The sequence below is a fragment of the Stegostoma tigrinum genome, chromosome 2, assembly GCF_030684315.1.
Source record: "Stegostoma tigrinum isolate sSteTig4 chromosome 2, sSteTig4.hap1, whole genome shotgun sequence".
NCBI lineage: Eukaryota > Metazoa > Chordata > Chondrichthyes > Orectolobiformes > Stegostomatidae > Stegostoma > Stegostoma tigrinum.
In genome coordinates this window covers 112,971,368-112,988,971 of record NC_081355.1, presented here as the reverse complement: position 1 = coordinate 112,988,971, position 17,604 = coordinate 112,971,368, and the positions used below count along the sequence as shown (strand labels likewise).

Here is a 17,604-nt window from a genome sequence, read left to right as displayed (position 1 = left end):
CTCAGGAAAATAGGTGCATTTGGCCTTTTTCGTACAGTTAAACAGTGACCGTACCCCGTTCAGCCTCGGGTAGTTATTTAATTTCACACAGTATGATCTTAAAGGAACCAGAATAAACTACTGCTATCTGGGTTAGAAAGAGAAAAAATGTGAGACCTATTCCTCCAGCAACCAGTCAGCCTCCACTTCTCCAATAAGAATCTTCCAGGATCACACGAGGACACACTATCAGGTCAGCTGAAACATTGCAACCACATTACGTCAGAAATTTGCAGAGTCAGCACCAGTACACAGTACTGATTTGCTGCTCTGTCCTGTCACAAGAATGAGAAGAAATTGTGGCTAGGATGTTGGAGCTGTGAGAAAAGCTATGAATTTATGGGGATGATACCAGGGGATAGACAATCTAATTTAATGAATCCTCCCTCCCATCTGGGGGTACAACTGATGTTCATTCCAGTGATTCCAGTGGAACTAAACTTGGCAGATTCAGTAAGAGGTGCATCGCCCGCTATTCCAGATCACTGCCCAGTCATTGAAGGTGTACGTTTACCCCAAAAAAGTGCCATGTTTGGCAAAGTGGAAATCCAGATGAGAGTTTCAACATGACTGATGTCCTCGAAACAGTAAAACAAAACTGCCTTTGTTTCATTAGTCATCAAGAAGGGGCCATAAATTTAGAATTATTAAACTAAGTAAGAAACAGACAGTCAAATGGTTCTTTTTATTCACAGTCAGGTTTATTGGGATATGGAATGCTTCAGCAGTTCTTGAAGCTGATGTAGTTAAGACAATGAAAAGAACAGATAGAAAAAAAAATCTCTTGGCTTTCTCCAGTTGGGCGATGTAACTTTGAGGTGAATCCAAACACTATTTAAATACCTCACTTAGGTTGTGATGAGCTACCATCTAAGTTTTTAGATTAGATTAGATTCCTACAATGTGGAAACAGGCCCTTAGGCCCAACAAGTCCACACCGCCTCTTGCAGCATCCTACCCAGACCCATCCCCCAGAGCCCACACCCCCCTGAACACTACGAGCAATTTAGCATGGCCGATCCACCTAGCCTGCACATCTTTGGACCGTGGGAGGAAACCGGAGCACCCGGAGGAAACCCACACAGACACGGGGAGAATGTGCAAACTCCACACAGACAGTCGCCCAAGGCAGGAATCAAACCCGCATCCCTGGCGCTGTGAGGCTGCAGTGCTAACCACTGAGCCACTGAGGAATTTTGAGCAAGAAAACAATGAAATAGAGTCTTACCTGAGTGTCTGCATTCTTGGAAGATTCACCCATCTAATGTCAAATAGACAGCAGGTTACTAAAGTATGAGGGAGAAGGACTGAGTCTACTCATAGTTTCAAGACAGCTGACATTTTTGAGAATAAGGGTGAAATCTGATGTGATAGAAGTTAGAGTAGAATGAACGCTCCAAGTAGTTGGACCACCCATACCACCTGTCCTTCGTGGAGAAATTTTTGAAAGGAAACACCTTTGACCACAAGGCCGTCAGGCAGTGGTCAGCACGAAATATCCTCGAGACCCTTCGGGAAAAGGAGAGATCCTGTCGGCTGGTTCCTCACGCAGATTGCTGAAGTCGTTTGGCAGAATGCCTCATCACCAGAGCTTTCTAACAAGCACCAGGACGTTGCTTGGCTGGCGGTGAGAGGGGCTCTGCCAGTGAGATCGTTTATGCACACCCGGGATCTCTGTGCCACTGCACGCTGCCCTCGAGGTGGCTGTGGGGAGGACGAGACTGTCAATCACCTCCTGCTGGAGTGTGCCTGTGCGCAGCAGGTCTGGAGGGAGATGCAGTGGTATTTGCCAAGGTTCGTCACGAGCAGCTCTGTGACATGGGACCCTGTGCTCTACGGGCTGTTTCCCGGGACGCACACCGAGACCAATATCAACTGCGCCTGGAGGACCATCAATGCGGTGAAATATGCTGTTTGGTCTGCCCGCAACTTGCTGGTCTGACCACGACCGAGTGTTGCAGACTGGCGCACTCCAAGGTCCAGGACTACGTGCTGAGGGACGCGCTAAAGCTTGGGGCAGCCACTGCCAAGGCGCGGTGGGGAAAGACCACCTTATGAGACCCCTTGGCCAGAATGTAACAGAGGCCCTACTCGGCAATTGGGCCCAGCTGGCGCCTTCCCTAACTGGTCGGGGGGGCCAACAGTGACTGTGCGGGGAGATAACCGCCGGGATTTTTCTTTGTTTTTTTGCTTTTTTCTTTGGTGTACATACCCCCAGGATAACTCGGAGTGGCTAGCTTGACCTGGTAGGGTGTGTAAATATGTTTATTTTTTGTATGTTCTACGAATAAAGTATTTTTTTAAATAAAAAAAGTCAGAGTAGAATGTCCTAATCCATTGATTTTACACCACATATACTTTCAGTGCCTAGTGTGAAGCAGAATTGCCTTTGACAATGATGCTGCTGTGCATAAATGCTCCCAGAGATTGATCTAATCTAATTTTGAAGATCTTCAAAGATTGAACTTCTTCAAACACTGATATTAGTCCCCTGGCCTCAATTTTATCAAGTTAGCAATCTACAGAGATTAGCAGCAGGTTAATTGGTGAAGCATGTTTAAATATTGGTCCTCTGCTTATGTCACAAATCAGTGAGAAAGACGGGAAGACAGTCGATATCTTGGAGGTCAAACTGGATAATGCCCATAAATATAGTGAATACTCTCAAAGTATCTTTTTATGTCAGAGCGAGTTACTTTTTTGCTTGTTGCACACTCTATGGAACTGACTTCAAATCAGATTTATGGGCTTCTCTATTATATAACTAGCTTGAGTGTGCTCCAAGGGCTGCTGCTTAATTCTCCACTAAAAAAAAATTAACAACTCCAGGAAAGGCAATAACCTTTCACAGATTAATGATGACTGACATTTAAAAATGTAAGTACATGAATAGGCTATTTCACCCTTCAGGCCTGTTCTTTTGTGCAGGCTGATTAGGACTGATGTGTGAATCAACTCGAAATAATTACGAACAAAGACAGAAATTGGTGGGAAAACTCAGCAGGTCTGGCAGGATCTGTGGAAAGAAATTGCAGTTCACGTTTTGGGTCGAGTAACCCTTTTACAGAATTCCATACCTTTGCCCCAGATCCCTTAATATAATTCATTAACAAAATTTATCTTCAACATTGCTGATAAAAAACACAATAGACAATAGCTGCAGGAGTAGGCCATTCAGCCCTTCGAGCCAGCACCACCATTCGTTATGATCATGGCTGATCATCCACCATCAGTATCCTGTTCCTGCTTTTTCCCCATAACCCTTGATTCCACTATCTTTAAGAGCTCTATCCGTCTCTTTCTTGAAAGTATCCAGAGAGTTGGCCTCCACTGCCTTCTGGGGCAGAGCATTCCATATATCCGCCACTCTCTGGGTGAAGATGTTTCTCCTAAACTCTGTTCTAAATGGCCTACCCCTTATTTCTAAACTGTGTCCTCTGGTTCTGGACTCCCCCCATCAGCGGAAACATGCTTCCTGCCTCCAGAGTGTCCAATCCTTTAATTATCTTATACGTCTCAATCAGATCCCCTCTCATCCTTCTAAACTCAAGTGTATACAAGCCCAGTCGCTCCAATCTTTCAACATATGATAGTCCCGCCATTCTGGGAATTGACCTCATGAACCTACGCTGCACTCCCTCAATAGCCAGAATGTCCTCCCTCAAATGTGGAGACCAAAACTGCACACAGTACTCCAGGTGTGGTCTCACCAGGGCCCTGTACAGCTGCGGAAGGACCTCTTTGCTCCTATACTCAATTCCTCTTGTTATGAAGGCCAGCATACCATTAGCTTTCTTCACGCCCTGCTGTACCTGCATGCTTGCTTTCATTGACTGATGTACAAGAACACCCAGATCTTCTTGTACTTCCCCTTTACTGAACTTGACTCCATTTAGATAGTAATCTGCCTTCCTGTTCTTAACACATTTTGTTAGAGCTTTTTTGTCTTAACTCATTAGGACAACTTACAAAGTACCAATTTACAGGGAAAGTCAACATTTATACTGTATAAGGGGAGAGCGCTGATTGGCTGACACGTGGACTGATGTTGGTAGAAGCATTGCCAGGTAATGGTGATTGACAATTAACAGGCTTCATTTAAAATTTAAACTCATGTTTGACTCTGATTTCTCAGGACAACACCTTGATCAATGAACCAGTAAATGTATTGATGTGCTGAATGCCCTACTCCTCTTCCTATTTTCTATGTTTCAATGTTTAAATCATCAGCTGCCTCCATTCCTATGTCATTTTGGTGAACAGGTCTCTGAAACCCTAGTTGTACAGATTTGACCAAGTATGAGCAGGTAATCCTTGTGGATTCATTTAGAAAACCAGAAACACTCTTGTTGAGGTAAGGGATCTGTGTCTGGGAAATGTTTGAGGGAGGTAAGTTGCTTTTTGGTTGAGATGAGAAACCCTTTTGAAGAGATTAGGCAGCTGTTTGGAAGAAATCAGCTGTGTCTAGGATTGTTAAGAGTAGACATGGCGTGTGTTTAAAAAATGTGTTATGGAATATCAAGTTATCAAAGGGCACTGTCAATACTGTCAAGGCATCAAGATCTTTCAATCTTTTAAACTATGTCTTGAGTTTATAAAAATTATTGTTTGCTATTTGACTCTGTCTGTGACATAAGCCTGCAAATGTGTTTACCAGATTAGTGATGGATGATTGATTTCAAAGGACATCGAATATTACATTGAAGGTACTTTACCTTTCTCAGTTTGACAGCTATGTGTGATTTTGGATGTCTTGATGTGGGACTATGAATTCATGTGCTTCTTGACTTGAATGAAAAGAGTAATTTTATTTTGTCGAGGTGAAGTTGTCTTTTTAAAGGAGTGTTTGTTTTTTGTAGCCAACACCGTCGTTAGATGAAACACTGAGTATGCATGTACAAAATTGGCGTATTGATTTTTAAGCTTCCATCTTGTGGCAAAACTCCATGAATTACAAATAAATGTAAATAAAGTCACTGGGGCCAAATCTGCTACAGTTTGTTTGGGAAAAGTTGTTTTGAGTAGCCTTCAAAGTGCTAACAGTATTTGGAATTTTGTATGGATTAATTTTACTGCATTTTATAACACCACGTGTATTTTATGGCCATTTACCCAGTTCTCATCTCCATTTAGGGGTTGTGGATATTGTTCTGCTATTTTTAATTCTGCTGTAATCAGTCTGATCATACTGTGTAGTAAATCATTGACTGAGGTGCATCCAAAAGCTTTTACATTTGTTGGCTGCCAAAACTCTTCCTGTTCCTGTCGTTTGTTGTTCTTACTGTGTTGAAAGCACATCTGTTCACACGTAGAAGGATCACAGAGACTATCTTTAATGGTTGTGCTATATCTCCTGCATTGGGAACATGCATTTTTTTAAAGTCTTTAAAGGAACATATGTATTGCCAGCAAGTCCAGCGTTTGTTGCTGATCCCTAATTTCTCTTAATCTAAGGGGCTTGGTGGGCCATTTCTGAAAACAGTTAAGAAACAATCACATTGCTGTGGGTCTGGAGTCACATATATATGCCAGACCAGTTAAGGGTGGCTGGACTTCCTCTCCTAAAGCAGACGAGTGAACCAGATGAGTTTTCATAACAATTAGTGATGGTTTCATAAATACAGAGACTAGTTTTATATTCCACATTTTTGTTCATTTGAACATAAATGTCATCAGCTATAATTTCAAGTTTTGAACGATATCTCCAAATCTGGGCTAGTAATCCAGAGCCCCAGATTATCATTACATGACCATCTCTAGTCATTATATGTAGTAAGTGCACTTTAATGAACAAGAGTTTCAGTGAAGTCTGCAATGCCTTTATTTTAATTGAATTCTTTTGACCATCCATACATGGATCTGAGATCTGCCCAAGGTGGACACAGTACTCATTGGATACTAGGTGAGTTAACATCATAGGTGACGGAGACATCAGATCAGTCTCTCTTCCAAATATATCTTTTTGCAGTTCTTGTATAATTTGCTCCTTTTGGGGTGCAGCTGAAGAATGCTGCTTCTTACGCGCCGAGCACGTCAATCTGCTCCAAGTGTTTCTTTTTGCAACAGTATGTACATGCTGATCTACACTCCCAGGGATAGGATCTTCCATGAAGTTTTCCTCTTTAGTCTCCTCATTTTTTCAAGATGCTTCCACTTAGAGCACAAATTGCATTTCTTTCCTTGAGCTGGGTGTTATTTTTTGTCAAAGGACCATTTCCGCAACATGGGCATAGGTTTGGAGGGTCTCTGGCAGTGATAGAACATTTGTTGATGAGATTGCTGAGATTACCTCTAGTGAGATTGTAAAAGGAGCCTCTGAAAAGTAAAATGTTCCCTCATGTGTATCTTGAAAAGAGAAATTTTCAGGGCTAAATTAGGTGGCCTCATATTTGCCTGTATTCAATACGTTTCCCAGAATTTTGTACATTCATTTAATCTATTAGTATCATCATAATATTGTGTTTCTACTTACCATGCTAACTATTTTGAGTCATTCACAAATATGGATAAAAGCGTTCTTATCCCATTGTTTAAATTGTTTAATAAATGCAGTGAACAACGCAGATCCCAACGCAGGACACTACTTTTCACATTCTTTCATTTTGAGCACCACCCCTTTATTCCTCCCTCTCTTTTTTAAAAATTTTGTTCGTGGGATTTAGGTTTTGTAGACTCAACTCGCATTTATTGCCCACTGCACAGAGGGCAGTTAGGAGTCAGCTACTTCATTGTGGGCCTGGAGTCACACACAGGCCAGACCAGGTAAGAATGGCCGATTTCCTTCCCTGAAGAACTTCAATGAACTGGAAGGGTTTCTGTGACAAGTGACAGTGGTTGTATGGGTGCCATTGGGCCAGCTTTTAATTTTAGATTTTTTTAATTGAATTCAAGTTTCCTGTCATTCAGCCGATTTCCTAACCAGGTCAAGAATTTGCCTTCAAATCTTAGAGTCCCATTTGCCTTGTTTTATGAGAGACTGAGTGGACAGTGATTTCCACACTTGAACCATCATTAGTGTAATTTTTTTTTTCTGAATTGTCCTTGAATAATTTATCTGATTATCTTCAATTTGTGGTTGTTTGTTGTCATCTCACCATCATTTGAAGATAATCTACTGCTATTTGTTTCTTCGTAACTTTCCCCTTCAGTATACAAAATGCCTGCAAGGAGTGCCTGCAATTTTCAGTCTACAATTAGCCAGACTGCCATGACATCCTTTGCTATTATAGTGCTTGAGAAGAATCATTAATGCTTGTTGGTACCTTGTTAAATCAGGTCAGTCAGACTGTACAAGTCCTGTCTGGCCCTCCCAGGCCTTCATTCATACAACAACACAGCCTACTTCACAGTGACTAGTCCAGTATTATGCTTGTCAGTGAGAGGTCATTTTGTCTATCTTTACAGAGGAGGTGATGCAGGACAGCACGGACTAAATTCTCAGACAGTCTGAGTTGCCCACATGACAGTTCTTTGTAGTTTCTCCTTTTCTTCTGAATATGCATAATGGGAATGTACCAAACTGACAAGATCTCTGGTGATAAAGAAAAATGTCAATAATTGACAACATCCACAATGATCAGGAAGGCCTTGGTGACAGCAGGGCATGTAAAAGGACAAACTATTCAAAACAGACTATGAATAGCCTAAGAACATTTGGGAATACAGTTGTTTTTCTACCCATGTGACCTATCTGAAAAAGCTGCACCTAGCAAGCCAAAATGCCAGATCTCATATGTGTGTCTACATGTGTGAGCATACAAGAGAATAAAGACTATTGGTAATTAGGCTGCTGTTTTACTTTGTGTTCTAAGCTTTAGAAAATATATTCAGCTCTAGAAAAGCAAAAGACTCAAATTCCTTGCAGGTAACTCCAGTGAAAATGTCTGTTACATTGTGCCTCTATTATTTGTGACATCTTCCAAACAGCCATGAGAGGATAAAATCTCTTACTGCTTTGGTGTTTGGATGCTCTCCAGGTCTGGATCCCAGCAAAACTGAGAAGCAAAGTCAAGAGTAACTTTAATGGACGAGCTCCCAAGGTGTCTGTGGTGTGGTTTGTAACAGACTGGACATGCTTGTGTTAACTCCTTCATCCAGTCGATGTCGTACAATTGGATTGGGTGGGCGGTGGGAGCAAGTGCCAGAGATATGCCCGTGATTGCTCGATTAATAAGTTGATGTTTGTTCATTGACTCCTCGACCCTTGGCAAGCACACACCACCAGACAGTGTAAACATGGTCATATGGACTGTGCATGTTGGGCCTGAAATTCCTTGTGACGATCGAATTATGATGTGGAGGTGCCAATGTTGGACTGGGGTGGACAAGGTCAGAAATTACATCATACCAGGTTATAATCCAACAGGCTTATTTGAAAACACAAGCTTTTGGAGCATCAGTCTGAAAGCTTAAGTTTTCAGATAAACTTGTACTGTAACCTGGTGTCGTTATTTCTAACAAATGAGTTAGTTTAACAAGTCTACATTTAACAAATTAACCAATAGCTTCAAATGATCCCTTCAGTCAGTGCAAATATTGACCCTGTTGGCAGAGCACCTCCAACTAGATTAGATGAGTTATCTCCTGTATTGTGTTGACAATAACAACAACTCTAGCTAGTTCATCTGACTGTATCGCCTGTATTACGCTATACAATTTCACATCCTCTTGCAACTTCTGTAACAATTTGGTGTTAACATTTTCCACCACTAAGATCACTGCTATAATAGGAGACTACTGGAGGTTGTGGCTGTGATTAAACATGAACAGACAACATCACTCGTTCTTTCACTCCAAATCCCTATCGTTTCTTCTACTCTGCTGCACTGATGTCTACTGGCATCATTAATGCCTGGGTCATAGTGTGGTTAACTCCTGCTCAATCTAAAGATGCTGCTCGTCTTAACAATGTGTTTGTACGTCCACAGAAGATTAACCAGTTACTTCAAACATGGATTAGTTGTTGCTTCCTCATAGCTAACTCAGGAAATTGGCTCCCAGGTTAACACCCAAGAAAAATGTGCTTCTGTTTTTTTTTCAAAGGATTGTATGCTTGATATTTACTTAATGATCACTTCCAACTATATTACTAACTAGAATATACTTTTTTCCAGCAAATGAAATTCTTAATATAAGTATTGCTGTATCAGAGACCCTAGAAGAACAAATGACAAGGTATGAAGTCTTCAAAAGCATATGTTTGTTTTACTTGCTCCTGTGATCTGTATGTGGCTGCTGGTAACTTCACCCAGCTTTTCTAGTAATTACTTAAAAATGAAAAGGAATTAAAATAAAATATTTCATTGTGCACAATTACCTGTAAAATTGTTGTGTAAATGTATATTGTACAAAGAGATGTAATATCTAACTAAATACATTTCTAGACTAAAACTGTAAATTTATTCACTTCATAAGATTTTGGCTTTGCTGGCTTGTATAAATGGTCACAAATACAAACTGTAATAGGCAGGTACACAGCTAAACGTAGAATCTGGTTCTTTGGTGCAATGTGTAGTGTGTCAGACTCCAAGTCACTAACGGCCAGGGTATGTAGACATCATATAGAGCTCATGTGGTGCAGTGGCAATATCCTACCTCTAAGCTAGAAGATCTTTATTCAGGTTCCAACTGTTGTGGAGGTGTGTTAAAACGTGCATAAATAGTTTGATGAAAATGTTTATGATTAAAAGTATACGAAAAAATGTTTTGGATTTAGTTTTGAAAATAGCTGTAAAACTTATGCTAATGTAAATACATTATACTAGTTCATTAGTGAATTTTGCTCAGTATAATTGGTAACATGACCTCTGACATTGGGAAAACAAGCCATCATTTCTGTTTCTAATTACTTTCTGGTAATTCCTGCTTGAATATGTCATGTTCGGTTATTTCGTTACACACATGATTGCAGTGACTTGGGATTTTGTTGCTGAGAAAACAATGAGTTACAGTATCTTACAGTCAATGACTGGGCCCAGAAACATAGCCATTTGAATGCTGAAGTGCCATAGCCATAGCAAAGGATAGGGGTCAAGAAATTTCACTGCTGCTTGAGTGGTAACAACCATTTCTGACCTTTTTTGGATAACCTGCCCAATTTTCGCTCATGAATTTATGGGCAATTTCTGCAAAAGGTGGTCAGTAATCTCGCCAATTAAAATAACACCAGGCAACAAAGTTGAAAATTTCCACTAGGTCACGGATGGTGATTGCAAAGCTGTAGGTAAAGCAGATTAAAGAAGAATGAAGTTAGTAGCAATTACTTGACTATCTGAAGTGCCATTTATAGACTACATGCTGAAAACATGCTTCATTTTCAAGAGAACATTTATGTCTTCTTTACTTGCAGATTTGCCTACTACTACGTGGGTTTAGGGGCAGCTGTTCTGCTTGCTGCCTATGTCCAAGTTTCCTTCTGGTCACTTGCTGCAGCAAGACAGACACGAAAGATAAGAGAAATATTTTTTCATTCATTATTGCGTCAGGAAATAGGATGGTTTGATGTCATTCAGATTGGTGAACTCAACACTCGTCTAACAGAGTAAGTAATCACAAATGCAGTCTTTAATATTCGGGAAATAAATTTATATGTGCTGTCATTTGATCTTGCCATTAATTTATAAACATAATTTTAATTTATCTTGTAGATTGAAATTAATCATTGTTCTAATTAGTCAATTTTTTGACTACTAAGATGCTTTAGTGCTGATGAGTGGAATTCTGTACTTTTACAGTAAAAAATAGGATAGCATTATGGTTGCTTGTAAATGATGCAGTTAGATTCAGAATAAGGCTTTCTATTTTTGTTACAATAATACATTTTGGGCAAAAGTCAAAAAGACACACCTCTCCCCTGACCCATGTTAGATTTCCGTTTGTGACTGAGGCTTTATCTGGGACTCCGTGTAAACGCGGACAGTTCTGGCCACCTCACCCCTAGAAGGACGTGGATACTTTGGAGAGGGTGCAGAAAATGTTTACCAGGATGTTGCCTGGTATGGGGGATTTTAGCTAAAAAAAAAAGTTTTTGGGTAGACTGGGTTTGTTTCCACTGGAACGCAGGAAGTTGAGGGGTGACCTGATAGAAGTTTATAAAATTATGAATGGCATGAACAGAATGATGGAAAGTATGAGCCTTTTTCCCAGGGTGCAGGGATCGATTACAAGGGAGCGCAGATTCAAGGTGCGGGGCTGGGATGTTTGAAAGAGATATGCAAGGGAGGGTTTTCACACAAAGGGTGGTGAGTGCCTGGAGTATGCTACCAGTGAAGGTGGTGGAAGCAGACACAACTGAATTGGAAGAGAATAGAGGGATGCATATCTTATAAGTGAAGACAGTTTTAGGATAGAAGGGCAAAACATGTTGGCACAGCTTTGGAGTGCCGAAGGAACTGTTCCTGTGTGGTATTACTTTTTTCATCATTCAAGTAAATGATTTGGATGTGAACATAGGAGGTATCGTTAGTAAGTTTGCAGATGATACCAAAATTGGTCGTATAGTAGACAGCCAAGAAGGTTACCTCAGAGTACAATGGCATCTTGACCAGATGTGCCAATGGGCCAATGATTAACAGACAGAGTTTTTAGATTAGATTCCCTACAGTGTGGAAACCGGTCCTTCGGCCCAACAAGTCCACACCACCCCTTAGAGCATCCCACCCAGACCCATCCCCCTATAACCCACACACCCCTGAACACTACGGGCAATTTAGCATGGCCAATCCACCTAACCTGCACATCTTTGGACTGTGGGAGAAAACGAGACCAAACCCACGCAGACACAGGGAGAATGTGCAAACTCCGCACAGACAGTTGCCCAAGGCTGGAAGCGAGCCCGGGTCCCTGGCACTGTGAGGCTGCAGTGCTAACCACTGAGCCACCGTGCCACCCAAATGTAGTTTAATGTAGATAAATGTTAGGTGCTGCATTTTGGAAAGGCAAATCAGGGCAGGACTTATATACTGAATGGTAAAGCCCTGGGGAGTGTTGCTGAGCAAAGAGACCTTGGAGTGCAGGTTCATAGTTCCTTGAAAGTGGAGTCACAGGTAAACAGGATAGTGAAGAAGTCATTTGGTATGCTCGCTTTTATTGGTCAGTGCATGGACTACAGGAGTTGGGACATCATGTTATGGGTGTACAGGACATTGGTTAGGCTATGTTTTGAATACTGTGTTCAGTTCTGGGTCTCCCTGCTATAGGAAGGATGTTGTGAAACCTGAAAAGGGTCAGAAAAGATTGATAAGGATGTTGCCAGAATTGCAGGGTTTGAGCTTTAGGGAGAGGCTGAATAGGCTGAGAGGTGACATTGTAGGGGTTTATAAAATCAGGAGGAACGTGGATAGGATCAGTAGCCATGGTCTTTTTGCAGGATAGAGGAATGCAAAACTAGACATAGGTTTAAGGTGACAGAGGAAAGATTTAGAAGAGATGTAAGGGGCAATTTTTTTCACATAGAGAGTGTATTGAATGAGCAGAGGAAGTGGTGGGGGCTGGTACTATTACAAAATTTAGAAGGCATCTAAATGAATATATGAATAGGAAGGGTTTAGAGGGAAATGGGCTAGATACTGGCAAGGGGAACTAGATTAATTTAGGATATCTGGTTGGTAAGGATTAGTTGGATCAAAGGGCCTATTGCCATGTTCTACAGCTCCATAACTTTGTGACGCAATTTGAGGGTCCTTACAATTTGGCTTTCCCAAACTGTCACTTATTAGAAATCGGACTTTGTTTCAACCAGGGCAAACAGTGCTTCTGCATTAAGCAAAAAGAATCTTTATAGGCCTGTATATTTTCCTCAGTTTTAGAGCTATTATGATGAGACACAACTCCCTCCTTGAGTCCCATTAACATGTTAATTTTGTGTCTCGGAGGCTATTTTATCAATCAGGTCTATATTTAAGTGGAAACTTCATTTTCACCATAAATATTTATCCTACAGTTAAAGACAGTAAACAGCATTGCATCTTTTAACCTCAAGACTCATTTGTTAACTTAAACATGTCTTCTAGCTCTGCACTCAAATACAAAACGTGCAAAAACAAGCAGGAAAACACCAGCTGAGCTATCACACCTCTCCCGTAGAATCAAGTTTCAACTTGTGCACATCTTAAACCCCATTGCTGTTCACCACCCACACACTAGCCATGAAGTCATCTGAGACAGTCAAAAAAAATGTAAACTAATTGTCTGGAACAGTTTTTTGACCCTGAAGGTGATCAAATGACTTGGGGAGTCTAAGGTGATTGGGGGCATGGATGCAATACCCAAGTCCGCTCTAAGTGTATGCATGCCTCATGTAGCAACCCATCCAGCTCCCTTTTGAACATGTCCATTGAATCTTTGCTCACTGCTCAAACAAGCAACAGGTTTCACAATCCCAACTCTCTGTGAAAAGAATTGCCTTCTGATACCTGATCTATTTCTCTGCTTACATTATATTGTTATTTACAGAACCATTGAATAATTATTTTGCTTCAGCATATACCAAAGCTATATTGGAAGAAGAGTTCAGAATGTGACAACACATTTCAGGTAGAAGGAAGAGAGAAAATTGTTAAATTAGTTAAAATTAAAAGGCATTAAAATTCAGTGGATTTACACATGCTGGAAGAGGTATTGGAGGCACTATGATGTACTTATGCCAAATCATTGAAAAGTGATATAGTCCCAGAAGAATGGAGAGCAACTAATAATATTGCTGTGCAACAAAAGATGGAGATAGAGCAAGTGCAGGAAAGCCCAGATGATAGAATCATTATTCAAGGACGTAATGGAAAAAGATTTGCAGCTAAATGTAGAGCAAAGAACAGTCACACTTGAAGTTTACTGAACCCTTTGAAGAAGCAATGGAAAGAGCGGACCAGGCTAATGTAGCAGACCAGTAAGGTACATCACAGCACATTTGTGACTAAGGAAGGCCAAGGGAAATGTGACAGCACAGTTAGCTAGCTGACTTCAAAGAGAAAATAAAGAGCAAGGGTAAACGTAGCTGCTCAGACCATAGGAAAGTGAAAATTAACATTCAATAGGGATCTGTGCGGGGATTGGTGCAGTTCATAATTTACATGGATTAAGCAGCTGAACTTCAGTGGTGACATGAAGATGGCTGCCCTTGATATCCAGCAGTATTCAACCAAATATTGCATTAAAAAGCGTCTTTGCCATTTGTTCCATGAGACATCTAATCTCTCCTACTCACTTGCCTATCCAGTCAACCTTCTTGTTTCACCATCTGCTGCTCCCTTTTGTAACAGAGTAAAACACATCATGTTAATAAAATGTGAGGCTGGATGAACACAGCAGGCCAAGCAGCATCTCAGGAGCACAAAAGCTGACGTTTCGGGCCTAGACCCTTCATCAGAGAGGGTCTCTGATGAAGGGTCTAGGCCCGAAACGTCAGCTTTTGTGCTCCTGAGATGCCTCTTGGCCTGCTGTGTTCATCCAGCCTCCCATTTTATTATCTTGGATTCTCCAGCATCTGCAGTTCCCATTATCTCTAAAACACATCATGATTTCCAGTTTTGCCTAAGGCCCATTCTAAGAGAGGCCTTTGTGAATGCCAGGGTAATGATTTGGAGCTTGGCCACTGAGAATTTGCATATGCAAGCATTATCAATGGATAGCAGCTCCATGACAGAAGTTGGGATGGCCTTGGTTTTTTTTAGATTAGATTAGATTCCCTACAGTGTGGAAACAGGTCCTTCTGCCCAACAAGTTCACACCACCTCTTGAAGCATCCCACCCAGACCCATCCCCCTATAACCCATACACCCCTGAACACTACAGGCAATTTAGCATGGCCAATCCACCTAGCCTGCACATCTTTGGACTGTGGGAGAAAACCAGAGCACCCGGAGGAAACCCACGCAGACACGGGGAGAATGTGCAAACTCCACACAGACAGTCGCCCAAGGCAGGAATCAAACCCGCATCCCTGGCGCTGTGAGGCTGCAGCGCTAACCACTGAGCCACCGTGCCGTTCTGGACTGTAGGTGATGCAGGTTAAATAGTTTCTCAAATACTTCCACAGAGGTCAGTATCCCATCACAAGGTCACCCTTTATTTACTCACAGAAAGTCCACAACACCAATCCAACTTCCTCAGAACCAGCTCTCAAAGTATCAGGTTGTCTGACACTGCTGTTTTTATATGTCAGCCGTGGGCTCCCTGATTGGACCAGATTAACAGCCCCATTCAGGTAACTCATATTCTGTTAGGCCCACCTGGCTGACCTCATTGCAGTCACTGCAGTTTCCAGCTTATTCTATAATGTAGCTCCACTTCAACGGGAACCTTCATGGATATGGGGCAGAGTGTTGCAGTGAAGAAGATGAAGAGGGGCATTGGTGCAAAGACATGGGTCTTTGTTGCTGTGCAGCAGGTGGAGGATGGTGATGCATTTCTGTAGGTGGCCAGAGTTGAGGAGGGTGCTACATAATTCCTCTTGGTTGACCCTGTCTTCGTCCTTTGTGAGGTCAGAGAAAGCCATTTCTGTAGGTTGCTGCTTACCCTTTCTCAGTTTTTCTTCGACTTGCCTTGTGGTGATGGTCACGTCCATTTTTAATTAGAGTACTTGGCAGGGGTCTAGCACAAGGCCAAATATTTTCAAATAATGTGCCTACTAAGATCACGTCCAATGATTGTGGGTCATAGTTATGGCTGCTGACTGCCTGCTGGAGCGATGTCACTCAAGGATCACACCCAGTCCACTGTGGATTCAGAAAAAGTGCAAACAAGCTTACTAGGCCTTCTCCCTCACGGCCTCCATGCTCAGATGGGTATCTCCCATACTCCCTGCAATGTGGTTCTGCTGATTGCTGAGTGCTCAATGCCTCCCACTGCACCTTTAGCACTGAGGGCCTTGTTACAGTCCCCAGTTGGACTGATAGTATTTTCCAAGACGTTTCCATGTGGTGATGTGATGTCCATGTGATGTACCCAAAATAAACTTCATTGTTTCATGTGAAAAGCTTTGTAAGAAATATCTATGAAACAAAAGGAAGGCTTGAATTCCTATGATACCTTTTGTGGTTGAAGGTTATTCCACTTCACTTTACAGCCAGTTAAATTCTTTTGAAATGTGGCAAAGAACACAATAACCCACTTACACACTTCAAGCTTCTACAGCAGCATATTCAGAATGCCCAGACAATCTGCTTTTAATTTCCCGGAGGACGTCTGTGGTACAGTGGCTATGGCCTTACCTCTGAACTTGGAAACCTGAGTTCAAGTCCGACCTATTCCAGATGTGTATTAGCATCTCTGAACAGGTTGATTTGGGAAAATATCTGTCTATATGTTTGTGGGAATGGGGATTGTGCAATTATTAACTTCAAATGGGAAGTGTATAATTTTGATAATGTGATGGCACAAAAACTGTTTTCATGCCAGAAGTTGTAAAAGGGATAGGTTTAGCAGAGATTTTTATATGTTGAACAATGAAAATGCCTTGCTGTAGACTGACATTTTAGCAGATGATGATCTTAAGTTATGATCTCTTTGTTTTGCAGCGATATTTTAAAGATAAGTGATGGAATTGGCGATAAAATAGGCTTGCTCATACAATCACTGGCCTCCTTTATAGGTGGCTTTGTGGTAGGCTTTATCAAAGGATGGAAACTAGCACTGGTGATTCTGGCAGTGAGTCCGGTTCTAGGAATTTCTGCGGCGATCTGGTCCAAGGTTAGTGTAATTAGCTGTGTATTTTAATTAGTCCAGAAAGGTAGTTACTTAATCATGTTGAATGATGCCTCACATTTCATATGAGATATGAATATTTTGCCCTCATGTCTATTCTATGTTTTCTCCTGCAGCTTTTCTCAGCTGTTGTACAGTGGAAGGAAGCTCATTCATTGGTTGATTATGCCTTGAACCAGTCAATAATAACGTTTCTTTGTGGGCCAGAAGCCTTATTATTGTCTTGATTAATGCAAAGATTCGATAATAATGACAGCTGTCTAATGGGACATGTACTACTCCTGCAGGATCTGAAATTGTGATTCTGATTTTGACATGGTGCTGTTGGAGGCAGCTATGTCGAATTTTAATGTGGACAGCTAAATATGGTCCTAGTGATGTAGCTGCCTGCTGTTTACAGGGAAATTAGGTTCCTTTTGCGATCGTGGAAGGTCTGTTGGAATAGTTCACTGGTGCGATTCTAAATACCTGCTGTAATCACTGGATTATGGATTATCATTGTTAAAATCCACATCAAAATCTGCCAGGCACAATGCCATATAAAAAAGGAGCAATAACTTCATAAATTACTGGAGAAGACACTTTCAGAACTTTCTTTACTATGTCATCTAATATAACCTTGACATGATGTTAATTCAGATGGCTGTCTGAGCCTGACTCCTTTTCTTCTCAGTGAGTGTCCTGCCTAAATTAACTTGGCTGTTTGACCTGGCATGTAGAACCCATATAAAATAAGACAATTTGTTGTATTTTTCTGTTACTTTTATCTTCTTCATGAGGAATATGAGGTCTTAAAATCTCTTATATAATGAGGCCTATTTGTAATCTGTTCAGCAAACACTAACAAATCTAGCTGTTTCCCAATTT

The 17,604-nt window shown here is 41.3% G+C and overlaps 1 protein-coding gene across 3 annotated transcripts in view; it reads left to right on the top strand.

The window, feature by feature from the left end:
• The window catches only part of abcb4 (ATP-binding cassette, sub-family B (MDR/TAP), member 4), a 107,179-nt gene that overhangs the window by 19,210 nt on the left and 70,365 nt on the right, over positions 1 to 17,604 (top strand). For all 3 annotated transcript variants that reach the window (XM_048552762.2, XM_048552753.2, XM_048552768.2), the window contains exons 5-7: positions 9,153 to 9,213; positions 10,388 to 10,579; positions 16,551 to 16,722. In XM_048552762.2, the coding sequence (XP_048408719.1) occupies positions 9,153 to 9,213; positions 10,388 to 10,579; positions 16,551 to 16,722 (425 nt within the window). The remainder of the gene's footprint in view (positions 1 to 9,152; positions 9,214 to 10,387; positions 10,580 to 16,550; positions 16,723 to 17,604) is intronic.